The sequence below is a fragment of the Xiphophorus maculatus genome, chromosome 9 (genome assembly GCF_002775205.1).
Source record: "Xiphophorus maculatus strain JP 163 A chromosome 9, X_maculatus-5.0-male, whole genome shotgun sequence".
NCBI lineage: Eukaryota > Metazoa > Chordata > Actinopteri > Cyprinodontiformes > Poeciliidae > Xiphophorus > Xiphophorus maculatus.
The window spans coordinates 5,248,698-5,269,721 of NC_036451.1; the positions used below are offsets into that span (position 1 = coordinate 5,248,698).

At 37.0% G+C, this 21,024-nt stretch overlaps 1 protein-coding gene across 1 annotated transcript in view; it reads left to right on the forward strand.

Moving 5' to 3' along the window:
* The window catches only part of LOC102235822 (F-BAR domain only protein 1-like), a 55,209-nt gene that overhangs the window by 19,604 nt on the left and 14,581 nt on the right, over positions 1-21,024 (forward strand). Inside the window, exons 3-18 of the mRNA XM_014470566.2 lie at positions 4,109-4,200; positions 6,815-6,889; positions 7,348-7,489; positions 7,587-7,739; positions 8,508-8,612; positions 10,199-10,297; positions 11,169-11,265; positions 11,415-11,532; positions 12,359-12,383; positions 14,094-14,154; positions 15,015-15,205; positions 15,691-15,715; positions 16,689-16,745; positions 18,179-18,230; positions 19,373-19,497; positions 19,913-20,905. Of these exons, the coding sequence (XP_014326052.1) occupies positions 4,109-4,200; positions 6,815-6,889; positions 7,348-7,489; positions 7,587-7,739; positions 8,508-8,612; positions 10,199-10,297; positions 11,169-11,265; positions 11,415-11,532; positions 12,359-12,383; positions 14,094-14,154; positions 15,015-15,205; positions 15,691-15,715; positions 16,689-16,745; positions 18,179-18,230; positions 19,373-19,497; positions 19,913-20,905 (2,410 nt within the window). The remainder of the gene's footprint in view (positions 1-4,108; positions 4,201-6,814; positions 6,890-7,347; positions 7,490-7,586; positions 7,740-8,507; positions 8,613-10,198; positions 10,298-11,168; positions 11,266-11,414; positions 11,533-12,358; positions 12,384-14,093; positions 14,155-15,014; positions 15,206-15,690; positions 15,716-16,688; positions 16,746-18,178; positions 18,231-19,372; positions 19,498-19,912; positions 20,906-21,024) is intronic.

A 21,024-nucleotide genomic window follows, 5' to 3' on the forward strand; every position in this document is an offset into this window, starting at 1 on the left:
TTTAAGGAATATATTATGGCACTCAGGGAATGTTTCCAGCTTCCCTAATTTACAAGGTTTGGCCTAAATTCACATCTAAAATTATCGTTCTTTATCACTTTGCTGGAACAATATCTTTAAATGTCAGTGATATGCTGGATATTTTAGTGTGTTCACACTCTGATTTTATGGAAATATTTGTGTTTTGACTTTTTTTTTGCACTTTATAGCTTCGGGTTTGTGATCTAAAGTGTTGTAAACATGTTGATGCATTCTACAATTGTAGATGAATCCATCTATCCGTGATCTATGTCTGCTCATTCTCATAGGTTTGGGGATGGTTTCAATCTCCAGCAGTGATTGGTCAAGAGTTGCACCATGTCTTATAATGTTCATTTTTCTTTTTTTGTTCTTTGGATGGGGCTGAAATTAAACTAATTTCATTGTACTTCTGCATGACTCTGATTCTGATTGGGAAACCTTCAGATTGTGATATTGGTAACGAATGCGATGGCATTATCAGGTAAAATATTTGCCTGTTTTCCTCTTTTTTTTGTATTTCTCATTTGATCTTCCGCCAATCTGTGACTATTAGTATTTTAGGTAAAATCATATTTGTCCATTGTGAGCATCTGCTGTCCAACACTTGGAATATATTTGCAAACAGTCATTGCACTCCAAGCAGTGTCTCTGCAGTGTGAATGTTGCAGAGAAACTGATATTGTAATGAGGATATACAATTGCCATATACTCTGCAGTCCTAGAATATTTGCACACTCACTACATTTTTAGTTTAGTTCTGTATCACTATAAACTGTTAATGATTTTAGTTGATTTGAGGCAGAACTACTGTATATTGAATCACAATAATTGCACTATCAAGATGCTGGAATGCAACATTCTGTTGGATATTGAATTTGAAGTGACATGCAGGATCAGATGAACATTTCAACAGACAGACTGGCTTTGTATGCACTTGCTACATCAGCCTGCCAGGTATGGTGGACAGGTGCTGTGTTTAGCTTTGAATGGGCAGGTATGTGTGTGTGTTTTAGCATTTCTAACCTTGTAAGACCTAGTTCTCCTACAATACCTTGTGAAGACCCACTGCTCCTTTGGGGCGCAGGCATAAAGAAGTATTACTGTTTTTGGTTAGGATTAGGCAATAAAAATTAATAAAAAATGAATGGAAGTCATTGAAAAGTCCTTGTGAAGATAGAGTGTGTGTGTGTGTGTGTTTGGTTGAAGCCTGAACTGAAGCTGTCAGCTCACCTTTCTGTGGGGGTAGAATTTCCACATTAGGCATTCACAACTGCAACGAACTATGAAGGATTTTTTTGTCTGCCTTTTCAACTACAAAGGGTGGTAAAGTACCACCATTTACAACAGTAAATAAATTAAATAAAACAGAACAATTGACATGTATTCATTTATAGCCTCTCATTTTAAGGTTTCTGTTAAAATAAATATCTTTAAATCTTGAAAAATTTGGTCAAATTGTGAAATTTGTGTAAAAGTTTCCTAAAATGTTCTCCAAAACTTTTCTAAAAACACAATACATATATATATATATATATTTTATTTAATATATTTGTTGTTTTCAACAAATTAACAAAACTGCAGGACAGTTATCAAAATACAATGATATCCGGGTCATTGATCAGACCGCGATGACCAGTTGGCGTGGGTTGACGCTGGCATGGGGATCTTCTATATTGTCATCATCAGTGAGTGAGTCCAAACAAGATTGCAGTTACAAATAAATTCCAGAATACCACTGTCCAACTGTCATTTATGTAACCAGAAAATAAACAACAAAAACAGTGATACCCCAACCCAACCCACCCCAGGTTATTAAGGATAGAAGATAGAACAGCAAATAGATAGATGGGGGGAAACAGAAAGAAAGAAAAAAAAATGGGAAGGTTAATATGTACAACTAAAACAAGTAAGATAACTAAATAAAATATTCAGCTCCTCCGCATACTGCTGGAAATGAGTGCATCAGGGTGTATTAAGTCACTTGTGTACCAACCAAGAGGCCAGCCTACAGCCTTTCTGACAGGCAGGGAGGTAGCAGGGCCACAGAGCATAAAAACACAATATATTTTAAGATTGTTTAGTAGTATTGGATCTTCTAAGGTACTGAAGGTTTTGATGCACTTTTAAAGGACTATTTGAAGGTTGAGACTTGGAAGTCTGATTAAAAACAGGGTTAGAGAAAGATGCTCTGAGGGGCATTATGTGAAGAAATGCCCCTATAAACAACCACTTTTTATCAATGTTATCCCTGAACCAGGACTTAAGAGTTTTTTTTATTATTTCTGGAACGAGAAAAATGTCTTTAAAACTATCAGATTAAGTTCTGCAATGTTGTGTTAACCTGTGAAATGTGCACAAATTACCTAAGAAGGACCAAAAGGACATGGGACATCTATTAAAGTCAAATCAGATCTTCTGTTTTTTAATTAAATAATAAAGGAGTTATAGACAAGAGATTGATGGTGCTTGCTTAATGTTGTCTAATCTGGTGTTGTCGGTTTAAGATTCCTCTCAGCTTACTTTCTGATGTCTGGCTTTTCCTCTTGCAGCAGTCTGTGTCTCCGTTTGTTGGGTACATATGTCTGTGTGGTGACTACCAAGCTTTTCTTGGCATTCCAGCCATTCCCCTGGTACCTGGAAAAGGGTCTGTTCTTCTAAAACGGGTTATTTTTAGGTCTTGAGAAGCAGCTGGCTGTGGCTGCACAAGGAGTCCAACTGTCTGTTTACTAAAAAATGTGAGGCTGAAGTCTAGACACACCCATTTTAGTGACTGTGTGTCTGTCTCAGCTGGACTTGCATGGATTATAGAGAGTCATGTAAAGACAGGTGTAGGTTTGTAAAATTACAGCACTGATGGACCTGAGGTGATGATGTAGTCTGTTAAATCTTCTTGGTTGCACAGGAGGCATTCTGGTTTTCTGACTTTTTTTTTTTTTTTTTTTTTTACATTTGTGCTTGACAGATGGAAAAAAAAATTAATGACACTTAAGAGAGTGGTGATTTTCTTGTAGTATTTTCATTATATTTGATTATTTTTTTCTCAAACAGTAGTGAAATGCTGGATGCTGCATAGAAAAATGTCAAATGTTGGACACATCATCACTTAGACCCAATTTACATCTCAACTTCACTCCACCACAGAATGGACTCTGCAGTAAATACTAACCCATTATAGTTAATGAGAGCATTTGCTCTGCCATGGTGGTGCAGTGTGCAGCACCTCCGCATCGCCATCCATCAAAATTAGAACTGATCATGGTTTTACCGGATGGTGGAGCAAGTGAGGAGTCGATCTTCAAAAATCACACTGCATTTTCATCATATTTTCAAAATCACTCACCAACACAGGCTATATTTGCTCCAAATACTAGCTATATTAATGAATGAGTGAAACACAAAGTTTCTCCTCTGGATCACTGATCCTACATGTTTTTGGCCAATTTCACTAAACATCAGTGCTCACAAATAAGCTTAACAGCCTAATTACATTAAACCAGGAGGAAGCATGTCTGTTCACAGTGCAGCAACATCTCTAAAGTTGTTTCCTAACTTTTGTTTTTTATATTTTAGGTCTGAAAGGTTCAAGGGATTTAGTGTTGAGCAAAGAACCCCATGTTTATTCATTATCCAGCAAAAAGCAAATGTGCTCAAACAACAGAGTTGTTTAGAAAATAAAAATCAGAAATGACAGCAAAATGTAAAATTAAGCTGGATGAGATCAGTACAAGTAAGTAAATTTAGTTGCCAAATTGATTTCCATGTGTGTGTAAATGTAAATTTTGTTACTAACAGTGGCTACCAAGTATGTATTAAAGAAATGTGCATTATAGCATTTTGAAACCTGGTTACTGCCGATTGTTTGTAGTTCAAAACAGCCAAATAACGGTGGTGATATATTTTACAACATAAGTTTGATCCAAAACTGTCAGTAGTATACCGGTGAGACTGTTTTTCTAGTTTTACTGCAACTTGTTTGCTCTCTGTAACCCTGAAAAATTGTTTTCACCACCTGGATGAGATCTGCCAGTTTGATGTTTCCTGGCTTGGTGCTAACAGGAGGTATCTGTTTTAATTTGTGCCTCTGCAGGGGGAGAAAAATGCCGGCTTTGACGTGCTATACCACAACATGAAGCATGGCCAGCTGGCAACCAAAGAGCTCACCGAGTTTGTCCGAGAGAGGTAAGGTTGATGTGGGAGGTGGCTCGGTGAAATCCAACATTCCTGACTCTGCACTCTGAGAAAAAGAGGAGAAAAGGGCTAGGCTGGGTGATGTGCTCAGAGATTAGAAATGAAGTGTTTAGTTTCATCTGCTGGTTCATCGCTCATGTGTTTAAACCTGTGTGCTTTCAAAGACCTGTCAGGAGCGTACAGATAACAACAAAATCAAGTATATCCCTCTTAATATTATTCAAATCGACTCCCTAACCTTTGACTCATGTCTTCACCATTATTTTTTACTGCTTAAGTACATCAGATGTTTGGAGAAACACCATTACTTCATGTGTCATGAAGCTCTTTGCTGTAAATTTAATACAGTTTAAAGATAACTTTAAATTTTACCAAATGAACATTGTTTTCTTTCTCCATTCACAAAGCTCAGCAACATTTTCAACCCGTCGCTACTGTAAATAAAAGTTTAGAGCCAGAAAACCCAACTCATCTTTTATCTGAGAAAATATTTTCTCAGATAAAAAATCTTAAATAAAGTGTTCTACTTTATTACTTTGCTACAAAGAAGCATATATATTTTCAAGGATAGAAGTAGCTGAGTTGTTAACAAAAGAACATGTTTGCACCTAATTAACAAAAACAAATTTTAAGAAACCTTGTCTCATTGCTGCCATTCCGTTGTTGCAGATATTTCATGAAAACATACAAAAAGACTGCTAAAACTGAATATTCTATTCAGTTTTAGCTCTGATTTAGGTTTTTAGTAATAGTGGAGGAGCTTACATCTGTCATCTTTTTAAACATTTACGGCTTTCATTAAAAAAACCAATATGTAATACTTTAAAACAATCTAACAACAGGCAGCTTTTGTCATGAATCAGCAGATTATTTCTCATTTTTATCAGAGCCCACTTCCTGGTTTCCCATCAGACTTAAATTCTTGTTATAAGCAGTAGTTTAATTAATGATTATTCAGTTAAAAGGTCTCAGCATACAAAAGGATAAGAATAGATTTTAGGGTGGCATTTTAATCTGTTTAATTTTGGCTTTTTGAAAGGATTCATGTGGGTTTCATTTTCAGTTTAATTTGTGTTTTTGTTATAAATTCTGCTGTTAAGTTTGTCTTTGATTTATACTTGAAAGTTTGCAGACTCTTTTCTGCAGTTACATAGTTGCTGTAAAGTTTATGCTTACTGTACCAAACAAACATGACATACAGGAAATATTTCATTCTGGTCAGAAATATTTCTTTGTGACATGTGAGTCCACACTTCAGGTGATCTCTGCTAATCAGGGTTAGTTTTAGAATGTGTTAGGACCTAATTACTAGTATGGAAAGTGAATGTGGTCCTAAATTTGGAAAAGTCAAAATCTTATGATGTTTTTTCAAATGCCTTTGTCTAAAAGTACAGCTTTCCACCTCCTTTGCTTGTGCAGTGATGCACTTTCACTAACGTTGTAAAGTTTAGAGTTTAATAAAGTTTGACTTTAATATAATTAGGTGTCCACTCTTGACTGACTGTCTGTTTATTGAAATCAACTGACTCAAATTTTCACTTTAAATGGACCTTTCACATATTTCTACATCAGGTTGATATACAAAATTTGATTACACTTAAATCAATAAACTAGTGTATGTTTTCTAACTGGGTTGTGTTTATCTGCTTTGGTGCTTGTAGATATTTAAAGTAAAAAAAAACAAGAAAAGTGAATTTTTATCTCATCTCAAAACATTTTCTCTCTGAATACAGGACATAAGCCAGGGTTTCTCTTTCTGACTGAAGCAGTATTAGCAGTTATGATGCTCACTTTCTTTATTTTTGCAAAATACATATATGAGTTTGATCTACTTGGCTGCAGTACGTAAATGCTGCAGTCAAAATAAAAAGTGGAATAAGTTGTTGTTATGAAAGTAGGATTCCACAGGGTATTGGGATGTCAGCGCTGAAGGTTGGCACGCACAGAGGAAGCTGTTATGCCGCTGATATAATCCTGACATTGATTCAGAACACTTGTCCACATTCCTCACAGGAGGAACTCACTTATCTGTTTGAAAGCAGCACACAACGAATCAGCGGTCAGGAAATGAAACAGAAGCGCTCTGGTACCAGAGTGTGATCCAGCCAGATCAGGGTTAGGCAACTGTTTTGATGAATTTCCTCCTTACATTATTTCTTTTTGTGTTCCCTGAAAGCTTTTTGTTATAGAAAACTTTATGAAATTTCTCAATTTGTTTGGCGAATCAAAGCAGTTAGATTTGCTGTGGGGGCGGTGGTGCAAGAAATAGAGGAGTTATTTCAAGTTAAGTTCACCAATCAAAGCTTTGTGATTGATTTCTACTGATTTATTTTTTTCTGTACAGTAGAAATCTGAGGATTTTAGTTGATTCTGATAAAGGTCCTTATAAAAAGCATAATAGCTGTTCTGTGTTGAGTGTTAGTAGCCTTTTTCACTTAATAGTTTTGCTACAAACATGCAACCAGAAACCCCAAATGATAGATCACTTTGTCTTCTCACATTTATTTTTTACAAAACTGTAATATTTTTTGTATAATCCTGTTTCCTGCTGTGTCACAAGTTCCTCTAAATGACTTGATTGTGTTAAAATATTTTTGTTTTCCAGGGCTGCCATTGAGGAGACTTATTCCAAATCAATGAACAAACTGGCTAAAATAGCGAGTAATGGAAGTCAACTGGGGTGAGTACAGACTTGTAGCTAGTGCTTCCTTTTCTCCCTGGGGTTGTTGTTGTAATTATCAATGTGACTGTCATATGGCTGCATGTGTTATATGTATGAGTGCCATCTGCATCACCAAATGTCCAAATTTATGATTAAATCACTGTGTGATATTTAGCTCATATACTTTAATGCATGTGTATTTTTAACTGTTTATGTTGTTTTGTTCATCAAAGGATCAACAAAAGCAAAACCTTGTGTAAGATTTCTGCAAATGTACTACCAACCACAAGTATCTGCTCTAATAAACTTCTGAAACCAGATGTTAGTTAAGTTACAGTTGCACATGCATAAAGTCATTTACAGCTCCACTGTTAATTATTTGATACAATAAGAAGAATATTTTTTCTTTATTAAATCTTTGTTTTTCCAATCATTAGTGTTATTGGTTAATGATTGGTTATCTGTGTTTTCTTTAGGACTTTTGCGCCCATGTGGGATGTTTTTAGGGTATCTTCTGACAAACTGGCTCTCTGCCACCTGGAGCTGATGAAGAAGATGAACGATCTGATCCGGGACGTTAGCAAGTATGGAGACGAGCAAGTTAAAGTTCATCGTAAGGTAAACGCCTGGAATGTAAACATGTGCTTCATGTAGCCTGTTTGTATCATGTCCTTAATAAAGCCAAGACATCAAATGTGAATTGTGTGTCAACCAGACAAAGGAGGAGATGGTTAGAACGGTGGATGCTGTGCAGGCGCTGCAGGTTCAGAACGGCCACCTTCAGAAGTCGAAGGAAGGTTACCACACCAAGTGTTTGGAGCTGGACCGACTCAGGAAGGAAGGAGCACCGCAGAAAGAACTAGAGAAGGTTTGCTGCTACTTTAAAATTAAGTCCTCAGCCATTTGGCACAGAAGTGAGCAAACTAAAATAAAAAATTCCGTGAAATAAATTGAGATAATTAAATTGTGCTGCATTTTTCTTCCTAAAGACTCAGAGACTTGAAATTTACCACATTTGCAGTATCATTTGTTAACAGAGTAATGTGGTTGGATTGCTAATAAAATGTTTTCTTTTCAAAAACTTTGAAAAGCTTGAAAACGAAATTTTGTTTACGTTTTTATGAATTTTTTTGCTTTGGATAAGTATGGAAAAAGAAAAGGAGAATATTTCCATACATTATTCCTTCTACCATTGTCTAAAAGATCCATCCATACATCCATATTTTTCTTCCAGTTTTGAATTTAAAAATATCTCTATAGCTATATTGTACTAAGAACTGAACTAATTTGAGTCCTCAAAATTACCAGGAAATGGGCGAAAACATTACGGAGCTGTTGGTAATGTTCTCTTAAGCCTTGCATTCAGATTCGTCAGTGATGTTTGATCATGTCAGATTATTGTTGACTGTTGTGTGACTATAATGCAAAGCTACTTCCCTTGTCTCATTCTGGAGCAAAGATCCACTGTTATATTTGCAGACACCCAACGTGCTACAGCTCAGTAATCACATATTGCATTAGTTCATTTCTAATTACAGTTCTGATATTGTCTCAATACAGCTGTTCTGTTAAATTTAATGTCAGCTCTGTGAGTCAGCGGCTTGAAAGCTGCAATTTTCCTTCTTCTCCTCGCTAGGCGGAGCTGAAGTCTAAGAAAGCGGCGGAGTCCTTCGCGCTGTGCATCGAGAAGTACAACCGTGTGGGAGGAGAGTTTGAGCAGAAGATGAGCGAGTCCGCCCAGGTCAGCGTCGACTCTAGCGCTACTGATCGCCCTCCCTCTGATCTAGCTTTTCATCCATTCCTCCCTCTCATTGGCTTCAAGCAGTTCTGTGTGGCGCCCCACCAGAACAGAACCCCACCATCCCATCTATTCATGTTCCATCAAGCCGCGCGCTGCCCCTGATAAAAGAACCTCAGCCCACCTAAACCCCCGACTCCTAAACACCCACTTCCACACACACAAGCTGTAAAATGCTCATTACCTTTAATCACTGCCTCTGTGCTACCATGGTTACAACAGCTGTTTCCATGGAAATGTTTAACAAATCCCAATGAGCACTTCTGTGTTTTACATTTGAAATAATGAATGGAGTCCTGGTGACCAATTAGTTCCTGTAATAGCTCAGAGGAGGAAGATCTGTTTGTAATTGTTAAGGTGTGTGACATTTTTGTTCCAAGGTGTTTTTGTTATACTAAAAAATATATAATTTGTTGCACTTTTTAATGAGCTCCTGTTACTCTAAATCCAGTTTGGATTTAGAGTAATAATTTAGGATTTCATTTGTGTGTGTATTTTCCTCCTTGTTTTAATATTAGGATGATTTTACATCAAACATTAAAGTGAAATTACAGTGCCTTAGAAGACATTTCATTCCCCTTGAACTTTTTCCCATTTTGTCACTTTAAAACCCCAAAACTTTTATGTATTTTTCTGGGATTTCGTCTGTAGACACGCAAGTTAGTGGAAACCGTTCATAAATAAAGTCAAAGCTATTTCAGCTATTTGTGGGTGGTTGTGATCCCCAATCCCTGCAAATACAGAAGGTTCATTGTACTTCCCATTTGATTTTATTACTAAATGTTGGGATTAAAGACGCTCCAGTCTTCAGTTCAAGCTACCATACTGGTAAACAATAACACTCAGTTTTAATAATTTTACTTTTTAATGCAGTAGTATTTAGCTTCTAAGCCAACCAAACGACAAAATAAAAGCATGTCACTGCATATGGCAACTCTAGAGAAATAGACCTGGATGTAAAACTAAATTTGCAAAAATCCTGCTCCTATTTTTTAAATCTCACTGGTGGAACTTCCTCAACAAAAACAACTTTCTTGAAGACTATACTTGTAAAACATAGTAACAAAAGATCTGGCTGAAAGAGTACAAACAAATATAAATGTTCTTAAATCTTACATTTCTGGAGGTCTCTTTTGAAAGTTTATCTTAAACTAAGAATTTTTTGCTTTCTCTTATGTGACTTGGTGCATCTTTTACCATTAACAAGCAAAATGATAAAAATACTGACACCTGCAGTTATTGACATATGTTTTTTTTGGTTGAGAAAGTGAAATGCCATGTGGATTTAACTGCTTAAAGTACTTTAAGTTGCACAATGACAGTTATTGTTGTGTAACTGATCATTTTTCGTAATAATCTTCTAGATTTCGAAATGCTTTGACAGTAAGATCTCATCTGTGTGACGATTATGCAAAGGCTGTTTGAATGATTGCAAATCAAGCAAAGTTAATGTGACAAATTCAGCATTTTCTGGGTAAAATTTCTAATTTCTTCTGTGTGTTTTTGTGACCGTGTTCATGTTTGAGCAGAGGTTTCAGGAAATCGAAGAGGCACATCTGAGGCAGATGAAACAGTTGATTAAAAGTTACTCTCACTCCATAGAGGACACCCACGTCCAGGTGGGACAGGTAAGTTGGACTTCATATGAAACACGGCTTTGATGATAATGAAGATCCTGTTTATCTGGAGCTTTGCTTTTCTGCCTTTCACTCCCCTTTGTACTGTAAGCATTTGTGATTCAGTCTTCAGAGTAGAATAAGTTATGAGCTGGACGTAGCATCAAGTTTTGGTTCATTCTTTCTAAATTTTGTTTTTTTAAGGCTCGGTTTATTGATTTAGCACAAGAAATGATGGTTGAGTGTGCTTATTCTGTGCAAATGTGCTAAACTGTGGGAACAATAAAAGCTTTTCAGGCTTTCTACCAGTGTATTATAAGATGTATTTATGAACAGATGGAGCTCAAACTTAAAGATTAAACTCACAGCATCAGTTTGTAGCTGTGGTAACAAAACAATCTAACTATAAAGATTATTCTGTGAACTTTTACAAAGTAAACTTGCCAGCTCCTTAGAATCTTAGAATATAATTTAAAATATTTGATTATTCCATGCTGAAACCATTAAATCAAATTTAACAGCACTGACATTTTGTTAGCATGCAGCTGGTTGTTTCATTTATGCCATTTATGCCTTGCCATTTAAATGTGATCAGCATCACATTGTGTTTTTATATTCACTAACTGATGACTTAATTTGTATTTAACTGAAATGCAAATACCGTAACTGGTATTGATTTTAAATGTATTTTTTAATTTATTGTTTTTAAGACTCTATAGTTATGAGTTTAAGTATTGTCAAGTAACATAATTACCCAATAATATTTTTACATTTCCTGTCAACTTAATATCGTTTTATACAAAAACACACAGGAAAACCTCAGCTAGTAAATTTTCTGGGGCAAGCCTTGCATTCAGAGCTCATTTTTCACTTTGGGCTGTAGGTCCACGAGGAGTTTAAGCAGAATGTGGAAAACATCGGCATCGACATCCTCATTCAGAAATTTGCTGAACTGAAAGGAACGGGCAAAGAGAGGCCAGGTACAGTGAGCTTATTCTTTCTCCATCTACTCTGAATTAAGATTGAGCATAAAACAAAAAGAAAAAGAAAATATTACATCTTTTCTTTGTGGCAATGTCTATTTAAAAAATAAGATGGTAAAAAAAAATTTAAATTTTTTTTCTTGTAGCTTCAGTCGGTTTTGAGGAGTACATGGCAGCTTTGACCCCTGAAGGCGGGAAAAAGACTCGAACAAAAGCCTTCAGAATCCCCGGTCTGGGAAAGAGGGACAAGGAGCCGGACTCCACGTGAGTTTGTGCAAACAAAAAGCCAAACAGGAAAGGAGGCTGCTTTAAGGAGGAGTAATGGCTAGGTCAGAAATCTCAAAGTTCAAAGGAACTAGATCACTACAGTATATAATGAATAAATAACCTGCTTATTTTCTTTGCATTATTTGAGGTCTGAAAGCTCTGCGACTTTTCTGTTATTTTGACCATTTCTCATTTTCTGCAAATAAATACAAAAATTTCTGCTTGGAATATCAGAGACATGTTGTCAGTAGTTCATAGAATTAAAGAACAATGTTCATTTTACTCAAACACATAGCGATAAAAAGTAAAACCAGAGAATCTGATTATTTTAAGTGCTCTCTTAATTTTTTCCAGAGTGTAAGTTCTGTAAGGGTTCGGCGCTTTGATTTTTAATTATTAATTGCATGAACAGACTTATTTACTTGTGATTAAATTGCATTTCTTATCTAAAGGAAACATTGTAATGGCGAAATTGTGTTTTGAGATCTAATTTTACACATGTGTAATGGCAATGCAGCTGTTGTGATATTGACATCAATATTTCTCCAGCCTTTTCTTAAAGTTTTATCAGGACAGCATATTTTCTATTATCAAATAAGACACAAAAATCTTGTTTTTATTCTTTCTTTCTCTCAGTAAATCAGAAATGAAACCTCTGGGTCAAATCCCCAGGTATCACCATATGTCAGCAATTTTTAGGTTTATCAGAAACTCAACGGTGTTGCACTTCCTTCCTACTCACTCTCCTCATCTGCTCTTTACTTCTGACTTCAGACTAAGCTAAAAGTAACAACTTTTGTTTTTCTTCTTTCTATATTTGCAGAGATTCAGCTGTCCCAGAGGCATTGGTGAGTAATTGACATATTTCACAGCTAAAAGCTAAAAAACCCAGATTCTGTTACTAACTCTATCCTAGATACCAGATACTCTGGTGTTTTGAGGGTGTGTAATCTATTACAGGGGTGTTTTTGTCCAGAGTTTGGAAGGGAGGGATCGTGTGCTTAAATAACAAGATGGATGATGTGGGGTTTCCCAAGTTTATTCCTGTACTTCTGAGAAGAACTTTCTAAGATTATCTTGCCGGGACAGTGGAAGTGAATGTGTACACGTGAGGAAACGTGTGTACGTGTTTCCCTACATGCAGGACCGTGTTAAGAGCAGCAAGTGTGTGAAAGGGCTTTGGACATTGCCAAAAATCCATCTAACAGGCGGATGATGAAGGAGAGAGTAAACAAAACGTCTTTAAACTGCTCTGGCTGCTTCTCCTTACCTTTCTTCACTGCTAGATTTTGTGATAAGGAGTTACAACAAGATTACTGTTATGATCAGTTCAACATTTGGATAGATTTTTTTTCCTTCTCTGCATTCTTGAAGGAGTGTTTGGACAAGCAAATAGTCAAAACTACAGCACACAATTTTCTAAATAGTGATCAGCCTGTTTGAATCTTAGAAAGCCTCTCATGTTCACTTTTTAATGCTTATTAATTATTTCATCTAATGCAAAGTGAATGCAAAGATGCAATGTACATTTAGATGCAAAATACCTTTGATATTTTGTGCGTGTAATAAACGATGAGAAATCTTCCAAAAACAAACTTCAGAGCTTGCATTAACATTTACCGTGCAGGAAAAGTCGTGACTGGCAGCTTCAGATTTAATTTCCAATTTCTGTAAACATAAGACAGTTTTGATCAAAGTAAGCAGGCATAGTAAAGTAATCTACAAGATATTCCATCACATTATTTCAGTGCCAGCATTGTAACTTTGCAGATGCAGTGATGTGAAAATATATTTCTATGGATAATTTTTCATACTTTACATGGGACTAGAGATGAAAATGTTCATTGACACGTATTGTCACATTTTTAAAAAATAAATTTGAATTTGCAATTTTCAAACAAATAAACAAATATTAATAAACAAAAATAACCAAGTAGTACTTAGTAAATAAAATGTGCAGTTTTCAAATGATTTTTTTTTTGCGTTTGTTAAAAGTTGCTATCACTGTTGTCCTAAAACCTTAGAAATGACTTTGTGACCGTCTCCAATGGGATAAATTTCACTTTGTTTCTCAACTGTTCTTGAAGAGAGAAGTGGTACAGGGTTTGATTATAATCTCCATTCCTTTAGATTGGACCAATCTCTTCTTCTCTGAATCAGATTCTGTCACTTTAACACTCAGATTAATCAGCAGTAAGTCAGTTTCTGCAGATTGACTTATTGGAATCTGTAGTTTCATATGGGTCAGATTTAAACTTTTCTTTATTTGTTTAATATTTATGTACAGCTTCTAAATAAATTAAATTACTCTTTCAGCTTCAGGACACAGCATTGTTTGAGCTCTTGCTCAGATCCTGTAAAAGTCACTGACCAACACTTGAATTAAACTCTGTTTACAATCGATGAGGTATATTTCTAGTTGTTTCTCAAATGAACAGCTCTGTGTAAGCGCTGGACTACGCCATGTGACAACATGTCTGTGTGTCGAATGCGCATCGTTTGTCTCTGAGCTGCTGCTGTCTCTCTAACTTTCTCTGTGTTTATTCTTGTTTTTTCAGAATTCACCCCTGGAAGTAGACGACGAGGGATTCGTCATCCGAGCTGACAGCACTCAGAATGATATCCTTTTTTTCCATCCATAGTGTGAATTAAAGTAATAACATTTTGGACTCGCTCCGTCAGAGTCCAAATTGAATCTGATATTTGTAGATGGAGCAAAAGATTAGGATGATGGCAAAGAGGCCTTACTACCTCAAAACCTCGGAGTTCATCGGCAAAGATTAATCATCAAAATATCATGCAAAAATCTTCTCAGCCATTATTTGAAGGGTTTAAATACACATTTTTCCAATGATTGAGAAAGTAAAGGTATTTTTTTGATATTCTTTCATTGATTTACTATCTTTAAAAAATATCATCTCATTTCCTATCAAAATTAAACTTTTTGGTTAAATTAAAATAATTTTAAATCTAAATCAGCCTGTGAATTATATCAATAACATTGAGCTTAAATGTATATTTCATTTTGTTCTTTAAAATGTAATCTTTTTCCTTAATGTCATAAACTTCCAAACTACCTATTTAAAATACAACACATAGTTTATTTTTTGAAAAAAAGAATTGAATAGATTTGTTTTGACACCATCAGTATGTTATATGAAATATATCCACTTCTATTTATTGTTGTAAACCAAAAACAACAACTTTCAAATGGGCTAAATACATTTTAATGAGCATAAAATTTTAAAAATAGAAACATGCAGCAGCTAATTCTTGTTATTCTAAGCTACATCCAGACTTTTTTATTTACTTTATATGTCACACAGATAATCTGCAACAATTAAACCTTGTTATTGTTAAAACTATTCTCAATTCAAAGAAATTTTGAAATAATTTCTGGCGTTCTCTCAAGAGCCAGTCTCCATCGTTTCGCAGCACCATTTGCCATCTGAGCTGCTTTTTCTTGACGCTTCCTTTACGCTGCTCTGAGAAGGAGGACAACTTCTACTCCAGCGATTCAGACTTTGACGACGAGGAGCCGAAGAAGTTCCACATCCAGATCCGACCCGTAGCCAGCAGCAGTCGCAGCAACTCTGTCGCCACAGAGAATGAGCTGAAGGCCACCGTGGGAACGTTGACGCTGCCGCCCAACAGAGGGACAAGGCAGCAGGTTATTCCTGAGATCTGCTGCATTTATACATTTTATAAGAGAACAAATGGTAACACTTTATTTGACGGGTTGTGAATAAGACTGTCATGACACCGTCATAAACATGACATAACACCTGTCATGAACATGAGTAAGTCTTCATAAATATTTATGACTGTTGTCATAAAGTGTCATTCGGTAAATCATGACACTTTTAATACAAAGTTGACATTATTCAAAATGTCTTTGTTATGACAACTTGTCATTAACCAAGAAATCATGACCTGACATAAATTGGTTATAAAAGTATTACTGATTAAACTTTAAAAATGAAGTAGCTCTATGTTATTAAAGCTAAAGTTTAATCAGTAATACTTTTATAACAAACCCGTCAAATAAAGTGTTACCAAACAAATTCTTAATCTTAAATCTTTCGCAGACAGAGAAATTCTATTAATTATTTGACTTTTAAATTCTTTTTTTTTTGTACTGTTTTTTATTTCCAGATGCCTGCAAAGCGGCATCTCTCCAGTAAGTTTTATTCACTTTATTTTTGAATGTTTTTTTTTTTTTAACATAATTATCTTCCTGCAGCCCGCGGTGCTTGGAACAAATAACAAGGAGGAAAAAGCTTTCCAAACCAGCCTCATTAGCCTCCTTTTACGGAGGAATTTTGACCAATTCAGCCTTTTGGAGCAAACTGCATGTTTAAGGTCAAGCCACAGTATCTCTAAATTCTGACTTTGATTAGGCCAGTCCAAAACATTGAATTTAGAAGGGTTTCTGTCCAATCCATTCACTTCAGTTCATTGCCTTTGCTGCAGAACCAAGTTGAAAATAATAGTTGGACGTTCTCCTTCAAGATCTTCTGGTGGAAATCAGAATTTTTGATTTAATTATTTACAGCAAGTCGTCCAAGTATAGAAATGGCAAAGCAGCCCCCAGACCATGACTCTACCACTGCCATGTTTGACTGTAGATTTGTTGCTTTATAATAGTTTTTGCTGCAGTTTGCCGGACTCCTAAAACCATATGAATGGCTTGTAACTTTTTCCAAACTCAGATTTCAGTTGCTGTGTTTCTAATATGTTCTTAAGCTCCTTTAGATTGGCGCTTACAATCTAAAGGACGACGTTTTGTCTACTTTGTGTTGTCAGACAAGTTCCATTTAAGCTATTTAAGACCGTATAAGTCATTATTCGGACCCGAGTGTAGCTTTTGAAATGGAATAAAAAAATGTGTTTAATCAGAGTTAATTCATAATGCGACCAGGCTGGTTTGGATTGACCTTAATAAATAACAGTGGAAAATTTAAAAACTCTGATTATCCTTGCGTGGAATTAAAACTTGTTTTTTGATAAGTTTTTTGATATGAAACATTTATGAGTGACAGAAAAACAAAAACAGATTAAGTACTTTCACAGCGCTGGGAGGGTATGTTGATTATAAACTGTGTCTGTCTGAGCGCCGCTGATGGTTGAAATGTTCTGCTGTGTGGTTACAGGAAACTCCAGCGCCGCTGGAGGCCGATCAGAAGACAGCGAAGCCGCCTCGCATCGAGGTGAGTCAGCGGTTTCCGACTCAAACCGAAACTGCAGATCAACTCAAAGTGAAATTATGCTTGTGATGCCGGCGACTTCCGGCATCACAAAGGTGTTAATCACCTTTTGCTGGGAAAGTAGTTATTAGCCTCCTTTTACTTAATTACTAATAGTTATTATTTAAAATAACTATTATAAATAATTTCCCTGCTGGGATGAATAAAGTAATTCTATTCTATTCTAAACATTGGCAAAGAAAATTATAAACAAGAAAAAGGATAAACTAACCTATTTCTTTTTAATTTATCAAAATTTGAAGCAGATTTTATTTCAAAGTGACTTTGATTTGATTTTAACAGTTCTAATCTAAAAAGTTATCTGTTTATATTGATTTAAGTAACCATTGTTTTAATAGACTTGTCATTTATAACCAGCAATATGTGGATTCCCATTTTAAAGAGACCAATCAACCTAAAAGTAATGTTTTTGGACTGTGTGAGGAAGCTGGAGCACCTGGAGAGAACCCACACATGTAGAACATGCAGAAAGGCAGCATGCTGGGATTTGAACCTCAAACCGTCTCACTACAAGGCAGCAGAGCTACCCGCTGCCCCGCATCAGAAATATGCATATCAAAAACAATGTGTTCAACATTATGGGGTCAAAGCTGCAGTAGGAAGATTTGAGAAAACCGTGGACAGAATCAAGATTTAAACAAGTTGCACTAGACTGCAACCTCTCCACAGGCTTTATCCTACAGTGGACCCGCAGAGAACTCAAGAAATGTGTAGATTTCCTGTTTTTTTCTCAGTATTACGACTTTAATCTCAGAATTCAGTTTTTGTTTTTTCAGAATTTGAATTTTTTTTTTCATAATTTAGACTTTTTCAGTAATATGACTTTAATCTCAGAATATGGACCTTTTCACTCAGAATTCTCACTTGATCTCAGAAAACTGTTCAGAATTCTTTTTTATTTTTTCACTAACCCTAATCCTCTTCCGTAGAAACCAGTTATTCTCTCCATGTCATTTTTTAGCAGAGACCTAACAGAGAAACCTTCTCGGCCCCCCACAGACAGTAAATCTCTTCATTAGCTGACCTTACACGAGCCACTCCACTCCAATTAGTCTCAGGTGACTCAGCTCGTGCTCTAAGGCCTGATTGATCACCAGTTGGGTCGTTATCTGTCGGCAGGTTAGGCGGGAGTGGGAGGGAGTCTGTCTCTCATAAATTCAGCAGCAGCAGATTAATATTCCTCCTCGACGCGAGGAGTTGTTGCAGCTCAGTGACTCCAGACTAAATGCTCATATTTATTGTAGAGGAACCGACTGATGGGTTCTTCCCTTGTGCCGCCTCCTCTCAGCGCTTCGAGGAAGATTGCTGATTAATACTGATTAGGGAACATCCTCTGCTGTGAGTCAGATTATCTCATGTGTGTCCTGTCTCTGCAGACAAAGACCAGGAAGGCCTACGCAGGTCCACCTCCAGCACTGATCACGACAGGTGAGAGGGGTCTGCCTTTCGCCTCATTGCTTCATCTCCTCTTTGTGTCCATCTGTTTTCAGGGCAGAGAGACGCATTTAGATCTTGAGCTGCGTCATTAGTGGCCTTTTCAGCAGTCTGAAGCTCTGCAGGTTTTCACCTTGGCCTCTCTGCATCATTCATTTATTTTTATCCATCATGGCTTCCATGCTCAGTAGGTGGTTTTTCAAATCCTTATTTCCTGTTATCTTTGGAGGTCAGACAAGAAGAAAAACTTTTTTATTTAAAAGAAATGCAGAAGTGAGAGCATGTACACATTTGGGCTTAAGAGCATAGCTCTCAGCAAAAATATAGAATAGAATAGAATTAAACTTTATTGTCATTGCAACGAGATGTAGTTTTCATCTATCCAGAAGTGCTCTACGAGATATAAATATTTATTCACAGATGTACAAGAAAAAAATGAACAACATTTTATTATTTTATTATAATTAGGGCTGATGTAAACAATTATTTTAGTAATGGAGTAATCTATCGATTATTCTGACAATTAATCACATTTCTGCTTTCTGTAGTAGCCACTGAAGCTAATAAAAGAAATATATGAAAGAGAAAATGCTAACAAAAAAAACAGCTCAGTTCTATTTTTTTATTATTCAAGAACACTTTTTATTTCTTAAAATGCAATACATCACTTTAAGTCTCAAGTTCAAATATGAATTTATGGTAACACTTTATTTGAAGGAGTTTATGACATAAATAATCGTGATACAACACAAATCATAAACATGAAGGAGTCTTCATGAATGTTTGACTGTTAATAAGTGTCATTTGGTAAATAATGACACTTTTAAGGGAAAGTTGACACCTTTAATGAACATTTAATGCACGTTTTAATGCAACTTTGCATTAAAAGTAGCATTATTTACACTTCATAACAGTCATAAACATTCATAAGGACTTCTTTGTGTTATGTCATATTTAATTCAGTGTCATGTCAGTGTTCATGTCCCCTTCAAAAACTGATGATAAATAAATCATTTCACATTAACTATTAAAAATTAAAAACAAGCTGAAATTGAGGCATTAGTAATCACTGCCTTTTACATTGTACTTAACTTTCAGTGTGAGGTATGACTTTGTGTCTGCTCTTCCTCTGTCAGGTTGGGTTCGACGGCGTCGGGTTCTGACAGCCTGTTTGGTCCTCCGCTGGAGTTGGCCTTCAAGTCCAAAAGCTTCGACAGCCGAGATCAGTTCAGACAGCAGAACGCGTTTGGTGCCTCTGAATGTAATGTCTTTGTTCACTTTGACATAAATGAAGAACATAGTGAATGAATATTTTTACTTTGTAAGAGTCATACAGTAATAATAGTTTAAGGTTATGAGGTTTTTATAACATTGGTTTGAAATGTACAGTGTTAGAAAATATGTAAAGAAATATTGACTTTTAGATATTTTTCTCACTTTTATTCACTATTCAATATTTATCACATGAGTTTGGCACAAATGTTGCCTCCTACCTTCTTATTTTAGTTAGCCATGAGTTCTTCGGGGTTTTTGCATAATTTCTCCCTAAAGTCTAAATATTGTAGATTTAAAACATTAAAATACTTTAAACTGTGTAACACCGGAGCCTAAGAGGTTTTAATGGTTGACCTGCTCTGGTGCTGATTTGATCTAAAATGTTTTGTTTTGCGTTTCAGATGCCGCCTTCTCATCTGATTCCTCATCACCAGAGAATGTTGAAGACTCCGGTTTGGACTCGCCGTCCCATCAGCCTCTTGGTCCGTCTCCTGAGCTGGTGGGCTGGGCCGCCTGGCCGCCGGTGTCACAGACTAAAGAACAAACTCAAACGCTGAGCCGACCCGCCGACCCTTTCCTCTCCGCTTTCTACGAGTCTTCTTCTGGCCGCAGCTCCAACTCGCAGGACGCCGCCGCTAACGTCTGGTCTGTCGCCTCAACGCGCCCATCGCGGGCGCCTCCAGACACGGAACCCGGTTCTGTCAGGTTCCCGGCTTTCTCCCAGTCGGAGTCGTCGGTGTGGAACTGCAAACACATTCCCACAGAGGACCCGTTCTTCGCCAGCTTCGAAAGGACGCAGGAGACGTTGAACCTGTCTGACGCCTGGACCCGCCTGCCTCCGCCGCGCCATTCCCAGGAAACCAGACGGAAGGACCCGTTTTCCGTCGAAACAAAAACTCTCCTGCCCCCTTCTTCCTCCTCGTCCTCTTCATCCTCCTCCAATCGTAAAGATCGAGAGAGGAAGCGGGACCGAAGCCTCCCGCCGCCGGTTACGTCCGACGACCCGTTTGCCATCACGATGATCGGGAGTCCGACTCACCAGTCGTCGCTGGCTGCAGCAGCTGGGATGATCCCGTCACACAGCAGCAGCAGACCGGTAGTCGACGTGGCTTCAGCTCCGCCGAAGAAGGAGCTGACCCACTGGAAGTCTGTCCACAACCCGTTCAGCGACAGCAACTGCTCCAAGTCACAGGACGGAGGCGTAAAGATGGAGGCAGGAGGAGGAGGGGAGCGGAGGAAGCACCGGTCTTCAGAGAGCGAGCCACGGCGGAACGCCCCTCCTCTGACCCGGCACTCCGGACCTCAGGAGGATCTGTGCTTCTCCACGGACAAAGACGAGGACTGCCTGGACCTCAACACGCAGATGACAACCTGCAGCATCGGCTCACACAAGGGTACCAAAGTTTACTCCTCTTTACTTCAGCCTGTTGAGAAAGTCAAATAGAATATTTATTTATGTAAAGGTGAGCTATTATGCTTCCTTGAACAGGTTAGTAGCTCTATAAGCTACACA